Consider the following 20,513-nt stretch of genomic DNA (forward strand, 5'->3'; position numbering starts at 1 on the left):
TTTGTTTGTAAGCATGTTGTCTTTTTCTTTCGAATCTTTCCCTTGTTCTTCATTTTTTCAAGCATGTATATGAAATTATGAATGATTGTAGCTAGCATGCGGTTTTCTTTTTTCCTCTTTTTTCTGTTCGATGTAAAACCTTATTCTCTTGCTTGTACGTTAGTCGACATGCCTGTCGACATAATAGGAAAACTGTTGTTTTTTTTGGTTATTTGGACTGACGACTGAAATATTATAATTTTTACATTACAACCCATTTTCATGTTGGTGAGTCTCGACACCGACATATGTCGGACGACATTAGTGAAATGTCGCGATATGATGGAAAAGTTTGTATATGCATAAATACAGTAGGGAAATTCATACCAAGCAGGCATATCAAAGTGCACCATGCACAATACTTATCACTTATCTGGTTTAGGTCCCTCATACAGTTCAGCAATAGATCCATTCGTTAAAAGGCGATTGCATATAAATCGTTTATTGCTGGGAATTAGTGGCAATAATTGCTCGAAAAAATTCACTCCTTCAAAGAAGGACGTCTGAAGCACCTTACCCAGCATTATATTAAAGCCGAAATTTCTTTTTCCCTGGTTGAATGAGAATGGCTTATGTGTATTTAAGCGACTCATTGACAGGACACTTGCAGTCTTGCATCCTATGTGGAGTGCAGATAAGCTCTGATTGCTCAGCACTTCTACCTTTCGATGTGGGTTGAAGAATCTAAAACCATGATTTACAAAATCAGACCGGACCAAAAAAACCAAGAATCGATCATCTGACCATTTCTGTTTTTCCCTAAAACCGTTTTTTTCTCCAAAGCCGTTGATTTTAACCAATAAACCGCTGAACCGGCTGGTTAACTATTCAAACCATTCGAAAGGTTTTGACCATTTTTCATTTTTTTTAATTTTGTCAGAACTTAAAAACCATGTCTAAAACTAAGTTTGTCAGTTGACTCTAATGGTTGAAAGCTTGTTTGGTTTGTGAACGTTTTTGAGTTAAAATGGTCACAAAACACTTTGATTGGAATTTTTTTTAAGATGATATTGATATATTCCCATTTTAGGTGCAGAATCTCAATGGCTAGTTAAGCCATCTGACAATTAATAGAAAAATTTAGAGAGGGATTTGCATAGGGTGTTCACTGATTCAAAGAAAACATACGATTAAGTTACTAGAGACATAATGTGGATCTCAATGTCCTGATTGAGTTGGCATGGCAACGTCTCCAACATAACGCATGTCCTCTACCGAACAACAGGATTGAAATGTAAATAGTGGTATTTACCTATAATTAACACAAATACAATACCTATAAATCTATAATTAACCCACATTCCATAGATCCCGACTAAGCATATAGCACCCCGCTATTGTGGGGTCAAAGCCGCATGCCCATAATTAAATTGATAGTGTCTCCATTCTCCAACATACCACTGCCAAAGTGCCAAGTTTGCCTCATCGGCTGCGTCCTGGGGTATTGAAGACCTGGGAGAAGTCTCAAACAGCCACTGGGCATTAATCACAATAATTTATTGACACGAGTGTACTACTACCACACTTAATTGATGCTCCAGGGAGCAAACCATCAAAATAGGCTTCAATGTTGGCTGTTTGAATCGTACTTCAGCTTGATAGAAGCAAAATATGTGCAATCTTTCCAGGCAATTAAAAGACAATGATGGTCATGGTCCAGTCCGACAGCACAAACAGATGGTAATATGGGTTTGGGGAAGAGTTTTTATTGCTGTTGTTTATAGACCAAAGTATTTACTTTTACCCTGAATATATTGATGCATGCAATAACTGTACATCTGTTGCCTACTGATGACTCTGAGATTTCAGAGGTCATTTGTATTGTTTCATTCTTTTACGCTTTCCAACATCTAAATTCTAAAGGGCAAGGATAACAAAAAAAAACATAAAACAATAGCCCATACATTGCATTTTTTTCATTCTTCTTTACCCCCCCCCCCCCCCTCGCTTTTAAACCAAAATAACTAGTATGGAAAAGAAAACAATCTGGATAACATCAATGAAAAGCTTTGCAATAAAGTAATGATTTACTCTGGCTTTTTCTTCAAATATTTGGAATCAGAAACCAGCCCATCCAGCAGGCTGAGAAGCCTTCTTCCTTTCTACACTCCTTGAATCTCCAATTCGTTCAAAACTATGAACTTGGCTAGAGGTCTGTGTTACCTGAGTGCTGGACGGGACCGCCGTGAAATTATCTGACCCAAAACCCCATGTTTCAAGACCATGACTTTCATCAGGAGCCTGTTTCTTCTGCCGTCCATTTGTTGTCCGAACTGATCTGGGAGTGTTGTTCTTCAAGGAAGGCTGTGGCTTGGTATCATCAGAGAATGCATTCCATGGTTTTGAATCTGGACTTGGGGAACTATTGGCAAATAGCCCTTGTTGGAGTTCCCACACTGTCCCTTCGATCTTCTCCCTTTGCTGCGTAAAGGTAAAAATACACCAACCATGAGCAGTGCATAAAAAGAAAAATAAAAATAAAAATAATTATGATGATGACTGAGAAATAAAAGCCAAGCAGAAGAAAGCAAATTTATAAAAGCTGTACCGGAGTTGTAGACTGCTGACTTCCAGAGGTTGTTTTTGAATAGTCCTTGTTTGGTGATGGTGTTCTAGCAGCTAGAGCTTGCTTTAATTCCTGAATCTCCAGTCGTTGAGAACGACAAATGGCAGAAAGCTTTTCATATTTGGATGTTATTTCAGCTTTCTCTGTGTTAGCTTGTTTCAATTGATCTTTCAGTCTATCCACTTCAGCCTCAAGTGCTTCTTCTTTTGCTGATTTCTTGTTATTGCTATTACTACCATTTCCAAAGTCAAGTTTATTGGTATCAAATTCAGCAACAAAAGTGTTGAATGTTTCATTCTGGAAAGTAATTGCATTTTCAGATTTTGATGTTTTTGATTTTTCAGATCCATGGTTTGCATCTTCTGAGAAAAATCTTATCTCAAAGTCCTTGGAGTGGACATCATCAAATCTCTTAGGGGGGTTTACATGTACACTCTTTCTGAAAGAACGGGTCCCAATGTTCTGCTCTTTTGGAGGGCTAACATTCCCAAGATGGCAAAGTTTCTCTGGACTCCGTCGATCATGAAGGGATTTCCTTTGACTACTTGGTTCTTCATCGAAAATGGGCTCGCCCTTGTCCTCTGAGACATGTAAACCTTTTGCATGCTGGGTGGACCAAAATGCACCTAAAGGAGGCCCACTTGCCTTGGAAGTGAGAGATGGTGATGATACATTTTGAACTTGTTCTCTGGCTGGAGGAGGGGGTGGACTCCTATGAGGCATTGGATGAGCCCTGTTTGTAGGATTTGACATACCTACTAACAACACAATTACATATCAGATAATATGAACTAAGAGCAATTTATATCATACTCTATCAGCATTTAATGCTTAGAGGATATCTGAAGATATGTTCTTACCATCATCATGCATATTGACAGTTGCTTGGTGCATGTCAGGTGGTCTGTCTGGCAATGATTTCTGCAACTCTGGAGGTAGCTGTTCATTAACACGAAACCACACCTGCCACCAGGGAAAAAGCTTGGCTTCAGTAAGCAGAAAATAATCTATATATTAACCTAAGACTACCATGGACACAAACAATCTAGAACTAACCTAGATTCATGGAGAATGGGCAATCAAGCAAAGCCCTTGCCTGCGTGATGTCTGGTCTGGCATCTGGAGAAGCCTGAAGCATGTCTCTGATCAAGCCCGTGATGGATGAACTATATTTTGGTAAATCTGGGATGCGGTAGTTTCCATTTAAGATTTGCAGCTTTGAGTCACCATCAAATGCAGATTTGAAGTAGCAGATCCGGTAAAGCAGGCAGCCAAGAGCCTGCAGAAAGACAAAATAGCTTCAGCTCTCAATTATGTCTAAAGATGTCAAGTTCAAAGGATAATCACAAATTCCCAATTGTTAACAAATATATTTTCCACCAAAATGAGGTAGTTTGACTTACCCAAATGTCCACTTTCTCATTTATAAGTTCCTTCCGATACAGATCCCACATCTGATATAAAGCGAAAAGGAAAGCATGTCAGTTGTAAATTTTTATCACCATGGTATTACATTACAGGCTACAGGATTGATCTTCATTCAACCTCAGGGGCTCTATAGGCAGGTGTTGTGTGTTTTCTTATATTGTCTTCCTCAATACCCATTTCTTCAGGCCTTTCAAAGCGCTTGTGATTGGTTGAAGTGCTGCCGAAATCACACAACTTCCATATTCCATCAGATCCCAAAAGAAGATTCTCAGCTTTTAAGTCTCTGAAGAAGGGAGGATAAACACATCAGAAATCAGAATGTATTTATTGGTAAAAACAGATTGCAGCCTCCTTGTCAGCTTTTAAGTCTTCCTTGTCAGAAATGACAAAATGATAGAAATAGAAACTTATTGCATGCAAAAAACTTTTCGGTTTATTACTCAACTATTCTCTTAAGCTTCACTTCGCATAACATGAAATCAAGTACATGTGGATGAACCTTAAAGCTATTTACTTAAAAATTCAAATATAGTTATTATATATGACATAACTGAAATAGCTGAAACTTCTTCCCAGTGTATCTCCATTAAAAGAGGCATAAAACAGCCCTTGTAATTACTATTTTAAGGAATTTCCCATTATGTCAAATCCATCTATTTATCTATTAAAATATAAGTATCTATAGTATCTATCTTATGCAAGATCAGTAGACAGTAGTTAAACAATCGAAATGCACAGAAATTCCTCAAGAAAGATTAAAGTATCTTTGTATAAAATATCATTTCAGCCTTTACTTAAGTAAGTTTCCCCCTTTTTATCTAATGATATTTTAGCAAGCAAACCTAGCTTTTTAAGTTAGACCCCTGCATGAATACACAAATGGAAGTTGTAAAAGAAATGTAATGTTCTGAAGAAAAGATCAGAAAATAAATTATGTTTTATATGAATTACTTAAATATAGAATATGTAACCAATAAAATCACATTCCACCATAACTATTAGTAATTAGAGAATCCATGAAGGTTGAACAAACAATGCTACTGTTAGGCAATGGAAATCAGATGTTTCTGCCACCAGCTCCAGCAATACAAACTCTATCTAGCACAGAATTAATATCCATATATTATCAAATACTTCAAATGACCATCTAACTACCAACCCCCTTACCCCCAAGTGGTCCACCCAGCCCAAAAAGGAGGGAATGTGGAGCTAGTGCATACTACAGTAAATGAAATAATGAATGACGATTCCCTAACTATGTAATGGAATACCTGAATTTCCATCAAATAGAAAGGTAGATCAATACTATCAACACCAAGAAGGGAGACCAGGCAGCATTTATGATTAGAGGAAATTAAAATTTGATGTCGGAAGAAGATGGTTACCTGTGTGCAATTGGAGGGGTTAGGCAGTGCATTGCAAACACTGCATTGCACACATCTCTGAAAATGGAAAGAATCTGTTTCTCCTCAAAATATCCAACTCCTCTGCTCTCCAGCACGTTAACCAGAGACTTCTCACAAAATTCCATAACAAGAAGTGCTTCTTTTGTCCGCCCCATATCCAAAATAGTATGAGCAAGAAGTGCGACAACATTTGGATGTCCCCTAAGCATTTTCATCACTGAGATCTCTTTGGTCACCAGCTCCAGAGATTCCCCATCATTGCATATAATGTGCTTCAAAGCATACTGCTTAGATGTATGAACAGCATCACGTGCAAGATAAACACAAGAGAACCCGCCTTCTGCAATCACATTGCGGATATGAACCTTGATGTTGCCAACATCAATAGTGCGGCCTTCCAGCCCAGCATGTTCTTTTGGCATAAACTGCTTGAACCTCCACATGACTGAAATAACGAAGACAGCCCTGCATTTTTGATAGAGAGCATTTCAAGATAATTAGATTTAAAAATAAAAGCAAATACTAACTAAGGTTGTAGAGTTGACATCAAGACCTTTTTCTTTAAGAAATCATCAGAAAGCCCCCTTATTGCACATGTACAGATCCCAACCTCACTCCAAGACTTCTTCCTTTTAACAAAATCATCAGAAACATGCTTTTGCAACTTTAATTAAAGCCCCCTTTATTGAACACGTACAGATCTTAGACGTCATATTTAGTTCATTCACAAACCTAGGGAAAATTTCCTAAAGAAAGAACCGATGGACAATCGAATCTTGGATGCGTAGCCAAGATCCAAACTTTCACTGAACTTCAAGATAAGAGTTCAGGCTATCAGCAGTTGATTCATTAGATCATAGATAGAATTCGCTATTACAGATCTGAAATACCAAAAGATCCACAACTTCCAGCAATAAACATCAGAAAACAGGGACTTGATATCTCGTTTTGAATTGCGGATTAATAACGGAAAGAATAAGCCAAAGAAAAAAAAGATAAGAAGAACAACGAAAGCAGACACAGATGCTACGTAGTTACCAGTACGATCTGGTCGATCGGGCTAAGGAAACACGCAATTTACTGAAATTGGCAAACTCTGATTCGAGCAATTAAAACTAACTCGAAGAAGAAACACAATCCAACTATTTACAGATCTAAAACTTGATTAATTTAATTCCCTAAATCTAGCTAATATCAACACTGTCACAGCCTAAATATTCACCTCCGAATAACAAAAAAAAATAATAAAATAAAATAAAATAAACCTCATCAAAATATCTGCGAAAAGAAAGAGAACAGAAAGTAGCGGTCGTACCGGAAGTCGGAAAAATCGGAGATGCAAGAGACGGAAGCAGAGTAAGCGAGGAGCTAAAAGTCCGCCTTTGAAGAATCAGATATGCTTGTTGGAGAGGCGAGATCTGAGCCCTTACGTGATAAAAAAACCAGCAAATCTAAACAACTCTCAATTCAGCTTTCAAAGAAAAATTCGGCTTTTAATTTGCAGCCTTGGGATGAAGAATCGGAGATGGAGAAGAGAGAGCGGATGTGGCGGAAAAATGGAAGGGGAGAGTATTTATAGCAAGCGTGAGGACGAGATTGCTACGAAGTAAACGTATCGACTCGGGGGGGTCAAATGAGACGAGTGCTGAGTGCAGTATGAGAGAGAATGCGTTATGCGTCACTCACTTCGCTTTTCCGATTTTGCTTGCTTTTTGTTTCGTCTCCGAGCAATGCTAAGCACACGGGGTTAACAATTACGCATTGGACACGGCACTTTTTGCACCGTGACTTTTGAGCAATGGGTCCCACTCTAATGCTCAGCCACGGTACCAGGTAGCGCTTTATTCAATACTGACTACTGACCAACCCGCAAGATCAGGATCGTTCTTTTCCGCACTAAAAAAAGTTTTAAAAATTTTGAAAAGCAATTAAAAACCTAAAAAAACAGGGTTTTCTTATCAGTTTTCACATGGGCCAGGCCAGGCCATTCTGGGCCAGGCTGATATTATAAGCCCGGACCCGGCCCAGGATTCATAGCCGGACTAGAGCTAGAACTGATCACCATCACCTACCCCTGAGGCCCTAATTTCCACAAAGGGAAAAGGAATTGTAGGCTCAGTTGGCCTGGTACTGGTAGTTGAGATGGTCACTCCAAAAGGGAGGAGAAGTGGGACCAACCCTGCAGAATTGCAGTGAGCCTCACGTGAACCTACCCTGTTCCCACCCCTAAACCAATATTAAAGGGTAAATTACATATACGCCCCTTGGGGTTTTGGTCAAATGCCAAGATCTCTCCTCGTGCTTGCTTGTTAACTTATCCATCTCTTATTTTAAAAGTCAAATTTACCCTTTTTTAGGACTCCATTATAGTATAGATGGGATAGGTCTAATATGGTTCAATGAATACTTTGGATCATTTTGGACCTGATTCAATGTTTAGACCATTCAATCTGTTCAAATTGATTTTAATTTAGATTGGTTCTAACTCGAACCTAGTCAGTCCATTGACACCTGTATTCTAACTCGAACCTAGAACCTCCTTATATGGACAAAAATGCCTTCTTATATTTAATTTTTCCCATAAAATTTAAGGTAACAAAGAAAATTAAATAAATTAAAAGTAAATAAAATAAAATTTGGACTTTCAAATTATTTATAAATAGGATAACATCTTGCTTAAAAAACACAAATAGGATTACTTTTATAAATCTTCAAATATGTTAGAGGCAAGATTAATATTTTTATTATCGAGGGTGTTTTGGTAAAATAACTATTTAGGTGCTAACTCAATCTCTTTCCTTGGTAACCCCACCCATTTTATTTGATGACCCATAGTTAAGATGGTCATTTGGCATCCCTCCAAATATGGGCTCTCCGTAGTAAAGTAAGGTACTAAGTTCATTAGACCTCACGTGCATCTTGCCCTGTCTTCACCCCTTTAACCTGGTGTATGCAATATTCAAAAAATAAATAAATAAAGCTTTTCAAAAATCTGTTTTACCTTTTTGGCACCTTCTTTGCATGTTATAAGGACAAAAGTATCATCCTTTATGCTTTTTGAAGGGATAAGCCAATAAGCTTTTACTGCCCTGCATTAAGACGGGTAAAAATAAAAAAAAGGGTTTACTCTCAATTTGAGAAGAGTTGCAAATACAATTGCAGTATTGCACTCTCCCAATCTCAGGGAAAAATAAAATAAAAATTTAAGATGATAAAATTATATTTAGTGTTTAAAATGAAAATATTTTTATTAATTTCAAAATATATATTTGAAGTCAAAACTAATGTTTTTAATATTTTGAAGGGCATTTTGATAAAATATTGTTGAGGATTAATTTGAGAAGTCCGAAGCACATGGTGAGGCACTATTGTTTGATTGAGGGGGGATATCAAGCCCATGTTTAATTAATGCGTGTGGGCCCCACACATCCTAACAATTGATATGGGTTATCCTTTGAGTCCTTTGTGGGTCCCATATGGTTTTTATTTATTTATTGTAATTATTGACATTAATATAAAATCAACCATGTGGGTTGTATGGGTTGAGTTCATGTGCATTTATATTGATTAAGATCATTTTATGTGATTGTGGGCTAAAGTAGGTGAAGTGAATGACTAGGTTGCACTCACTCACTTAGTAGGTGTTTGGCATCGGTGCTGGAAATATCGCATCATTTTTTAAGAAAATTGATGTTGGGCATATTGAATTGTAAATATTGTTTCTGAAAAAAACGATGTTTATTTTTTGTTTGGAATCGGTGTTATTTATAAGCTATTTTTTAAGAAAATAATATTGGTTTTATTTGGTACCATTGCTTGTAACAACGTTTTTAATATGGTTTATATTATCCAACGTCCAAGATGATGCCACATCATTGCACCATTGACAGCACTGCATCGTTTTCTTAGAAAATATTGAATTTGGTGTTGCTCTAGACCACATTTTCCTGATTTCCAAGATGCGATCTGGAGCAACATTTTTTCTGGAAAAACAGTACCAAACAAGAAGATGTTATTTGAAGTATCACTTTCTCTGATCTGATGCCTACATGGCACTGTTTTCTCAGAAAACAGTATTGACGCCAAACATTATCCATTTAAAAAAAAAATAAGGCATTTAGTTGAATGGTACATAACTGTGATTATGATAAACCATAAACATTATTTATTTAAAGAAAAAACAATAAGGCATTTGTTTAGTCACATCATCCCTCGTTACTTTGTATTCCTCTTAAAAGGGTTCACTAACCATTGGCAAATCATCCGAGAGAGAGAAGGGGGATCTGAACTGTCTGACTCGATTTGGTAGGTACAATGGTTATAATGGACCAGATGGATTGGAGATAAAATCATGCACAGTATAGTAGGCTGAACAATCTAGTATTTATAAGGAACATTGATATATTCATTCATGAGTCATGATAGGTTGTTCAGCCTGTTGTGTATGATTTTGTTTCTAGCAACTTTAGATTCGTTGTACATTAGTGTGCAATTTGGGGATTCTGGATTTTCCACCCACAAGAATTCTACCACATTTACCCACAAAACACTACCTCCCTGAATTGGAGACATCTTCCCTGCATAATAACATGTAAGGATGAGATGTTCCCCATGTGTGGTTGGGATATTATGTGGGTAGGTGTGGGTAAGAAATCTCAATTCCAATTTGGATTGAAATCTCAAATTGGGTACCTGACTTGGACCCCTATAATATGCATATGTATCAATAATTTTAATCTTAAGGCTCAGTTTGGAAAGAGTGTAAATACAATATGTACTGTGTAGGGCTGTTCATAGGTCAGGTTGGGTCGGTTTACTGAGGTTTTTCCAACCGACCCGATCTGGTCGGGTTACTTGAGATGAAAACCGAAACCGACCCAGTGTTAAGCAAAACCGACTTGGTCGATTTGAGTCGGGTTGGGTCGGTTTCAACTCTAAGTTCATCCATGCCCCCCCATGGCCACCTAGTTTTCTGGAAATATATTTAAAACTGAAATATGTATTTTAGAAATATATATATAAAACAAAAATATACATACAAATATATTGGAATATATATTTTATGGAAATATATATCTGACATATTTCATAATATATATTTTTTAGATATAGATATTGGAATATATATTTTCAGATATTTCAGTTTTTAGTTAAGTAGGAACTAAGTCGGTTCGGTTTGGGTCGGTTTCGGTTTTCACACAACAAAACCAAAACCGACCCGAACCATCGGTTTATGAATTTGTACAACCTGAAATCAACCAGTGCTGATAAAAACCCGGCCGATTCGGGTTGGGTCGGTTGGAGTTAGTCGGTTTGGTCGGGTTGGGCCTTCTTATAAACAGCCTTAGTACTGTACAAATACATACAAAATACAATATTTTGCACTCTACATATTTGTATTTATACTCCTTCCAAACTGAGCCAAAAAGGCAAAATATGTTTAATGCAACATAAGCATGGCGTAACTTTGTCCCACAGGCAACTTTAATTGGCCACCCAATTCAAGCTGAACCCCAAGATTCTGATTGGGGTTCAACAACTTGGATTGGGTCAGGATTAGCCGCAGCCCAACCTAACCAGCCCGAACTAGAACCCCTAATGACTACCAAATCCTCATTTGATTCAGATGAGTTGGGAAAAATATTGGATAAGATAGTGGCATGGGGAGATCAGCTAAGCTGTTTCAAAAATACAGTCTAGGCTGTTATGAAGCTTCATATGCATAACGCCTTGTGTGTGGGTTAAAAGGGCAATTGCATTCAATATTTCTTTTAATTAAAAAGACAGAAAAAAAAAACTTAAGTGGACTGTCTTTCTAGAGATCAGATTGGCGTCTCACCAGCGCTGCACCTCTCACCTGTGTATTGAGAATATTTCCCGGTGATGAGTATGGAAGATGTAAGCGAAATCCGTTAACATTATCACTCAGAGCCTGCAGTTACGACAGATTTGATCCCATGGCTCCACATTTGGAGAGATGCCTAATAACCATATCTATTACCGGGTCATCAGGCACCTAAGTGAGGTAACATGTCATGTGCAGGAAGCTTCAAAACAGCCCAAAATGCATTTTCCAAACAGCCATGCTTTTTCCTCGTAGGGACACAAAGCCCTCATGTATAAAGGTTTCTATTTAACTTCAAACTTGTGGCTTGGCTTCTCACTCAAAATGGTTGGTGTGGGAATTAGTTTTCATTCAAAATAAAAGTACATATGACAAGGATCTCACCCTCCCAAGCTTTATTGTTATTTCTATTCAAATTATAAATCAAATCCATTCTAGTTGTTAGAGAATATCAATCTATTCAAGGATCTCACCTAATGTTTTAAGTTTTTAGATTGAAGGTTCTTTGAGATGGTATCAGAGCCGCTTTGAACAAATAGTCTAGTGTTCGATCCTCATTACCTCAATTATAATTAATTTTCAGAACAAGGTATGAGTGGACCTATGCTTGTTCAAACTTCAAGCCCAATGGGCTTTCGTGTAAGGGGAAATGTTAGAGATATCAACCTATTCAAAGATCTTACCTAACAACTTAAGCTTTTAGGTTGAATGGTTCTTTGAGACTAATTTTCTAGCTCAACTTAACAAGCAAACGAGCAGACTTCCAAGGCTCATCACATATTAGATGGTAAATCCCAATCAACATAGAGTTACATTTGTGTGTCCCATTATTCGGGATAGAGTGCATTGTTTACTCACAATTCACAGATCACTTTTAGTCTCTCAAATCCAATAAAATAACTCACCCTAAGGCTGTGTTTGGTTTGAAGGAAAAAGTCCACTCCTTTTCCTTCAAACTAAACATAGCCTAAATGCTTGATGCTTCAAAGCATACTAAATGAGTAAATGAATTCGAAAGAAAGGAAAAAACCTACCTGAAAAAGTTAAAAGGAAAAACGACCAGTTTGCTTGGAGGTCGTGTCAAAAGTGAGTGATGTTGAGCTTATGGTTGGAGGCCTTTTCTACGTGGTTTCTTTAGGCTTTTGTTTTTGAGCGTAAGCAAAAGAATTGAACAATAAAATGTTTTGAGTGGTTGGTGAGAGTTATTTTTAAAAATATTATTATTTGAGTGGTTGGTGAGAGTTTTTTTTTTTTTTTTGACTCTAAGACTGTGCTTGGTTTGGAAGAAAAAGTAGGGAAATCCCTTCTTGTATAGGTTTCCTTTCCCTTTACCACCTTTTCCTTTCAAACCAAACATAACCTAAAAGTATAAACCCAAGCTTATCCAAACATAACCTTAATTTTTTTTTTATTAAAGCTCAGTTTGGAAGAAGTACAAATACAAATATGCAAAGTGCAAAACTATGTAGTTTGTATTATTTTGTATGTATTTGTACTGTACATATTTGTATTTGTACTCCTTCCAAACTGAGTCTAAGTCTCAATTTGGGAAGAGTGCAAATACAAATGTATAGAGTGTAAAATCTTATATTTTATATTATTTTATATATATTTACATTGTACATATTTATATATTTTATATTTGTACTCCTTCCAAACTGATACTAATCAGTGTTTGGTTGCAGTGCAATTTTGTTTGCACTAGTACAAATGCATGGGAGTGAATGAAAAAAAAAATGTAAATTCTCGTTTAATTTTGTTTTGAATTTTATTTTATTCTCCTTCATGTCTTAATTTACTTCTTTTGTACTGCAATCAAACAAAATAAACTAAAATTTAAAATAAAAATAGGGCAGAATTTACACTAAATTCATTTGCATTGCCATAATTTTGCATCAATACAAATTTATTTGCATTGCAACCAAACACAGAAAAGGGATAGATTCTAATCAAGAAATTGGGGTGAAGGGTTCCATTAATCCATTCCACTACACCGTTAGAAAAGATAATAATAATAATAAGAAGAACTAAGAAGAAGAATTAATCACTGATTGAATAATGTGGAGTGTAGACGTCTGGTCTGAAAATGCTTAAAATAACTCATGCGCACAAAGTGCAACGAACAAAATCATGAATTTGAAATGATCCCCACCATTTGATTAGCTCGATGCAAATAAAGTTGTTACTAAAAGATGGAGACAAATGATCAATGGATATGCTTGAAGGTCCCTCCCTTTTTTGAGGTACAATCTGGATTACAAACTTCACCACCTTAAAAATGACAGAACGGAGCCAACAACCCTTCTTTCCAAGGTATTAGAACAAAATTGTTCACTTATATTTAAGGATTGGGCATCCATATCGACGAATACAAATTAACACCGGTAGGGTGGAGTGGAGTGGTCAAATTCTGCTTTAGGCTTTTTGTCCTCGTCTCTCATGCCATTGCCCTTTCATGTGCTGTATGGGTTCTACTTATCTACTATGCTTTGTCTGATTCACGCAACAAAGATACAGAATCATGCCAAAACCAGCGTAGCCATGACCAAATTTCTCTGACACTTTTCAATTGGTTTGGTGGTTTGTCCAGTCAAGTGAGTGGTTCTTGACTGGACTGACCACCTCCTCAGCCCATTAGTATGTCACAAGTGTAAGCCAGCGCCATTTTTACCAAGTGCCCCGTTTGTAAGAGTGAAGTGTAGATGTTTCTGGCTTTTCAATGTGGGCCCCACACCACAGAGACAGCCCATAAGCTAGTTTGGTGAGAAATCAGGAGACACCAAATTGGCTGTCAGTCAGTCGTCATTTGAAGGAATGTCCATTTCAATCTCTTTCAACAAGTTTAGCTGAATTTTCAATTCAGTCATATATACAAAATATAATGTTTTGCACTCTATATTTGTATTTTTTCCAAACTGAGAAATACAAATATATAAATATGTAAAATACAAGTACAAATGCATACAAAATATAAGGTTTTGCTCCATACATATTTGTATTAGCACTCTTTCCAAACTCAGCCTTAGACTCAATTTGAAAGAAATACAAATACAAATATGTAGAATGTTAAACCTTGTGCTTTATATTATTTGTACTCTTTCCAAACTGAGACTAACTTCTTTGGGGATGTTTAAAAGTGGCTGAAATGACATAGCTGAATAGCTTATAGCTCATTATCAAAAAACCTTATTGCTTGGTGTTTTAGTGATTTATTCACTGAATAAATCATTCAGTTCAGCCACTTAAGCGGTTAACAAATGGTCCCTAAATAAGGATAGAAATTTAGGTAAATGAAAATAAGCTTTTTTTAATACAGAAATAAGGGTTTTGATTCTTATAGAAAATATCTGTCAAATGTATGTACGTATGCATATGAGTTGATTATTGTCTTTTTAATTTTCTTTTTTTTTTCTTTTTTTTTTGGGATAGATAAAGCTAAATTGATAATCGGGCCTTTGACATTTTATCTATAAGAGTCCACACGGTTCTTAACAGATAAAAATTGTTGTGTGAACTGAGTTTTGGTACCCACAACAGAATAGGGCCCACAATGGAGAAACCAGGCCAAAATAAGCTTTGGGGGGAGACGGCTGCAATCCAACCATTCTATTTTACAGCACAACTTTGGTTTTCCAATACATTTTGGGTACCCGAGGTGTTAAGATAGATTCCAATCTGAGAACAGAGAAACAACCATCCATGTGAGAGGCCCTTCGTAAAATAGAAGTTCATTCAAATATGGGCCAAGAAAAACCTACCCTGGGGTAGGTCCAAACGTGACAATTTCGATAACCATTTGGATCTGTGTATAGCTTTCTGAAGCATGGAAATAATTCTTTTGTACACTTATAGAAATGTGGGCCCAATTCTCTGCACATGAGATGAGACGCATATCCATATATGGGCATTCCAGAGTCCAGACCATTCCATGGTTTCGGGGGCCCATGGCCCAAGGTTTGTCTTTTTCTTAAATCATCCTTCTCAAGTTCTCATCTCTTCTAATTATTTGCATAAATAAATGGTGGGGTCCGATCTTCCTCCCTTTCACACAATGAAGTTTGACTGATCGGGAGGCTCTTTTAATGCATGCAATTATGCAAGGGACATCTGCCATAGTGGGCCTGTGGGCTCAATGAAATTTTGGATGGATCAATCTTTTGGCCCACCAACTCAAAACATTGCTTTGTGGGAGGCTTGGCTCATGTTTGGTCGTTTGCTATGGTGTTCCTCTGGAGCACTTTTGAATTGGAAGATTTTACGGGATCAGGTCACTGCTAGTTTCTTTGTTCATCTTAGATCATCTGTTTCATTGATCAACGGTGATTGTTTATTGTGGGCCACAAGGTTAGTGTACCAATGCAACACCAAATATATTTGAGTGGTAGGGCAACTTCTTTCGGATAAGAAGAAAGGAGCACCCTGCCCCCCAAGAAAAAGGAAAAAAAAAAAAAAAAAAAAGCTTGACAAAATCTCAACCCAAACTCGCCCAAGCTGCACCCCTAATGTTTGGCTAAAAACCTAAAAATTCTATTCTAAAGAATCACTATTTAAGGATTGAGTTTTTAGCTAGAAAAAGTCATTCCTTAAATAAAGTCTTTTAGCTCCAAAGGAAGAATTACTTCCAACAATTTTCGTACTTCCAAACTTGAAAATGATTTTTAGAATAAAAAAATTCATCAGAATTAATTCTCTGAGAGCATGCCACATACAACCTAGGTTTTTCGGATCAATGTAATTGCCATTGGATTAGATCAGGTCTGTCAGATCATAATAATAGGCTTTTTGACATGAAAAAAAAGGAAAACTCTAACTCAGTTAAGCTTTGTCCCAACTATATAGGGTCGGCATTTTCCTTCTAGGTGGGGGAAATTGCAAATAGAGACAAAGTCGGTTGGCCCGAGTTAACATTTTACACTATTCCAGGTTTGGGCCTTTGAGTTGAGTCCATTCAAAATTTGATAAAACCCTAATCCTAGCCTGCCCAAATTGCTCCTCTAATTGCAAAATTATCCTACTTCTATTATGAAGATATAAAAATAGATTAATAAATAGAGTGAGCAGATGTAATGAAGACAAGCTATTTTGGTTTTCTGTTAGCCATATATATCGAAGGAAAAGTTCTATAAGGAAGCTTACAACCATAATTGAGAAAGCAAATTGCATTGGTACCAGGTTAGTATAAGATGGGCAAGTCATCAAGGGTGGCCAATATTTGAATGGGTTGAGCTTAACAACTTAAAGCCCAGTTAGGCCCAGCTTAGAACTAGGTACATGTTTTATAGCAAGACCCAACTTAGGCTAGGGAAATTGCCTACATGAATGAGGTTGTTTGGTTGTGTTTGGTTTGATAGAGGAGAGGAATAGATTTGGGCATACTGGCAATTTACAGAAATTATGACAATTGACTAACAGGGTAGGTAGGGGTGTTAGTGAACCAGTTTTGGGTTCCCTGTCCAAATCAAAATCAATTTGGACAGATCGGGTGGATCAATAAGACATTGAATTGGACCAGTCCAGACTCAATGGTCCAAATATTTATTGAATTGGATTGGACTTGATCCATTCGTAATGGAATTATATTGGATTGGATCGGGTTGAACCAATATCCAGTCCATTGATAGCAGATAATAATACAGGTATCAATGGATTAGGTTTGGGTTGAAACCAATCTAAATTATAACCAATTCAAACAGATTGGGCGGTCTAGCATTAAATTGGACTGGTCCAAAATGGTCATAAGTATTCATCAGATTGGACCGGACCTGGTCCATCTGTAATGGACTGGATCGGGCTGCACCAAATGCAGTCCAATTGACACCTCTGGGTAGGTGGATTTCCTTGAAAACAGTTCGGATGAGCATTTAGGTCCTCATCTTTCGGGTCAGTTAGCTCTTTGCCTAGATGATCTAATCATGTTTATTCTATTTGGGGAGATGAGGTGGGTAATCAAATTTGTCAGCTCCATGCTCATTGATTAGTTAGAGCTTTGCTCAAAGTGATAATAACTGCTGAGATTCAAAATGGCCGACAAAGGCTATTGGGCTGAAGTCAAGCATATTTTTAGACAAGCAAATGTAGTTCTTGCTTTACTGCCTGCAATACTTATGCGGTGTATTTTAATTAATGACATAGGTTCTTAGGTAGCTTGTTGGTAAGGTCTCTGGCTGATTATGATGGGGACTTGTGATTGAATCTTTCCTTCATTAGGGATTAAGGGGTTAGGGGTGGGCTACCCCTGCTGGATGGAGAGAGAGACTTGTAGAACTTCTTCTGTGCCTTAACTCATCTTGCCATGTGGAAGATTCCTATGTCATTTAGAACTTCATTAAATGACCCAATTAGGAGATCCATTATTTATTTTCATGAAAAAGAAAAACTCGACTTCCACTTTTTCTTCTTATTTTAACTTCATTTGTTTATCCCTTTATTTCTTTATGAATTGGTATAAAAAAAAATTGAAGGGCCCGTTTGGTGTATCTTTTTGCATGGTTTAGCCGCCAAAAAACGGTGTGCCAAAAAAAATGTGAGAAACCCAAATCAGGTGATTTTCGTGGAGCTTCAAATGGAGTTTTTGTATTTTTTTTTTCTATTTGCTTTCGTGAAGAAATATGCCTTAACCAAACGGGCTTCAGGCTGCTCAGATCATAATGCAAAAGCTCAATGCATCTTTTGACTGTCAGAGCTACTAAAAGATCTTCCCAAAAAGACTTGCCAAACGGCCCCAAAGTAATTAGAGTTAGTAGTTGTGTTGCATAGATATAGACATAGGAAGCAGATTTCTGGGAATACATGAATTATTTTATCATCTTAAACCTTTAAGGGACATGAAAATAAAAATTTATATTTCTTTTCCACCAAAGAACATTTTGTAGGATATATAAGAGAAATCCACTATTTATACTCAAAATCAATTTGGATGAATTGGATGGACCAATAAGACATATTGAATTGGACGAGTCCAGACTTAATGATCCAAAGTATTCATTAAATTGGATTGGACCCGAACCAAGCATAATGAATTTATATTTAGGGGAGTTCAAATTCAGTTATTAAATTGAAAACTGAACCAAACCAAACCAAACCAAACCAAACTAAATCGAATAAGTCAATCCGATTTGGTTATTTTGGTTTTTGATTCGGTTTGGCTTTATGATTTTAGAAATATCTATTTTAGGATTTTGGTTCAGTTTGAGAAAAAAATTTAACCAAATCGATCCGGAACCTAAATTAACCAAAATAAATACATATATTTATATTTCAATTATAAATATTAACATTACTATTTATATTAATAATAATAATATATAATATGTATTTTAAATGTTGATATATTTTAATAATAATTATTAATATAAGTATAAAATGCATTTATATTTTAACTAACCAAATTAATTGAATCGATTTAAATTTAGTTCGATTTCAAGTCTAATTCGATTCATGAAAATGACCTATACAAAATATTGGTTAGGTTTTTTTTTTTTTTTTTTCCGAATCAAACCACTGAATGGGCATCCCTATTTATATTGGATTGGGTCAGATTGAACCAATAACCAGTCCACTGATAGAAGATAAGAGCACAGGTGTCAATGGACTAGATTTGGATTGAAATCAATCTAAATTAAGACCAATTTGAACTGATTGAATGGTCCAGACATTGAATTGGATTTGTCGAAGGTATTCATCGGATTGGATTGGACATGATCCATATGTAATGGACTCATATTGGATTCGATTAAATCTGGTCCAATTGATTCCCTTATTTATACTTAGATATTTATTCATCTCAGAGAAGTAAGAAGATAATGAAAATGATGATCAGAGTGTTGCAATTAGATGGGTCTCCAGTAGTGATGGGGAAAATTATTATTATTTTTGGTAGAAGGGAAAAATTATTATTGATTGAAAAGAATTACCCAATATTGAGACACTAGAGATAGAAAAGAATTTCATACCAACTAACCTAATTTTTATTTGCATTTGGTTAAAAAATAGACAATTACCCAATATTGATCCCCTTATCCATGGTCTCGGGAAGGATAGATTGGATAACCTTTAACATTTTTTTTTTTTGCACAAAGTGGCCATTCTCAAACTTGAACCTTCATTTTCACACTTGTCATCCCGAGATTTTATATACCATTAAGTACACATTAATATAAATATACTAATAATAACATTTCATTTTATTATTCTAATGATAGCTCATACTGGTTTCTTTTGCCATTTGGGTTGAATCCGTTTAAACTATGGTTTTTAAAATCGACCCGGAGACCAAACCGGTCAGGGGTTCGGTTATCGGGTCGAACGGTCCGATTGTTCGAACCGAATAGTTGGCCCATTCTAACAAAAAAATAAAAAAACTTAAAAAAATTTAGAAAAATAAAAAATGGTCAAAACCGTTCGAATGGTTAACTGCCCAAGTCAGCGGTTTACTGACCAAAAAACTACGGTTTTTTGAGAAATCCTAATTTTAAGGAAAAACAAAACCAATCACCTAACCGATTCCCGATTTTTCCGGTCCAACCATCCGGTCCAGTCTGATTTTAAAAACCATGATTTAAACGATAAGCACCTAATAGATACCCAAAAAATGCTCTTCTTAAAAATGCAATCTTTTGGATTTTGGATGGATGGATGACAAATCAACATAGAGGAATAGATAAGTTGTCGATGGGCTGATCCAGTTAAGAATAAAAATGAAATCCCAAGAAGCTTCAGCTAATCACTTTATTGTAAAAGCAGTCATAAATCAATGTCAAGGAAACCGAAGGAACCCAACAAGGCTCCATTAAAGTTTCATTTCTCTCCCGTAAAAGCATCAAAAGTAGTTTGATGGAATAAAGGAACAAAAACTGATAAAAATAAAAGAGGCATCTTTGATGTCTCTCCACCCTTTTCACAGTCTATTTCACAAAGACTCCCTCTCAAAATTAAAGAAAAAGTAGTACACTTGACCGTCTCTAGTATAACTCATTCCACCCCTTAGCAGCTAAGCTAGTTACTGGTCCAGCTTTGGTTCAACCTGACATATCTTAGCTATTTGCTTTCTTTGGTTGGAGACCCACCTTAGGATTGGCCCCACTTCTTTCACTTTTCTTTTTCTTTTCCTTTTAATTCCTTGGGAGGTGGGATATAGCTAGGGTTTAAATGGGAAAACAGTATTAGATGATGACACACCAAAAAATGAAAACATCAAGATTAGATGCGTATAATCATGCATTCAATTACT

At 36.4% G+C, this 20,513-nt stretch overlaps 1 protein-coding gene across 6 annotated transcripts; it reads right to left on the reverse strand.

The window, feature by feature from the left end:
- Positions 1 to 1,772: 1,772 nt before the first annotated feature.
- Positions 1,773 to 7,042, reverse strand: LOC104603524 (uncharacterized). Of its 6 annotated transcripts, none has more exons than XM_010267577.3 (8): positions 6,755 to 7,042; positions 5,419 to 5,904; positions 4,151 to 4,316; positions 4,009 to 4,059; positions 3,702 to 3,884; positions 3,466 to 3,568; positions 2,588 to 3,363; positions 1,773 to 2,460 (listed from the first exon to the last, which is right to left on the reverse strand). In XM_010267577.3, the coding sequence occupies exons 2-8, from the start codon at positions 5,880 to 5,882 to the stop codon at positions 2,098 to 2,100; spliced, it is 2,106 nt and encodes a 701-aa protein (XP_010265879.1). In that variant the 5' UTR covers positions 5,883 to 5,904; positions 6,755 to 7,042; the 3' UTR covers positions 1,773 to 2,097. The 6 variants fall into 6 exon arrangements, with proteins under 6 accessions (XP_010265879.1, XP_010265881.1, XP_088753906.1 ...); XM_010267579.3 differs by having other exon boundaries at positions 2,588 to 3,360; positions 6,755 to 7,025; XM_088897780.1 differs by having other exon boundaries at positions 5,419 to 5,884; positions 6,755 to 6,888.
- Between the last annotated feature and the right edge of the window lie 13,471 nt (positions 7,043 to 20,513).

Source organism: Nelumbo nucifera, chromosome 2 (genome assembly GCF_055504915.1).
Source record: "Nelumbo nucifera cultivar China Antique chromosome 2, China Antique-T2T, whole genome shotgun sequence".
NCBI lineage: Eukaryota > Viridiplantae > Streptophyta > Magnoliopsida > Proteales > Nelumbonaceae > Nelumbo > Nelumbo nucifera.

Excerpts from the sequence above, each read along its gene's own strand:
- LOC104603524 (XM_010267577.3), bottom strand. The coding sequence starts at position 5,882 with ATGTGGAGGTTCAAGCAGTTTATGCCAAAAGAACATGCTGGGCTGGAA. Across the intron at positions 3,885-4,008 it reads ATGAGAAAGTGGACATTTGG|GCTCTTGGCTGCCTGCTTTA; the intron begins GTAAGTCAAACT and ends GTCTTTCTGCAG. Across the intron at positions 3,569-3,701 it reads CCAGACCAGACATCACGCAG|GTGTGGTTTCGTGTTAATGA; the intron begins GCAAGGGCTTTG and ends CCCTGGTGGCAG.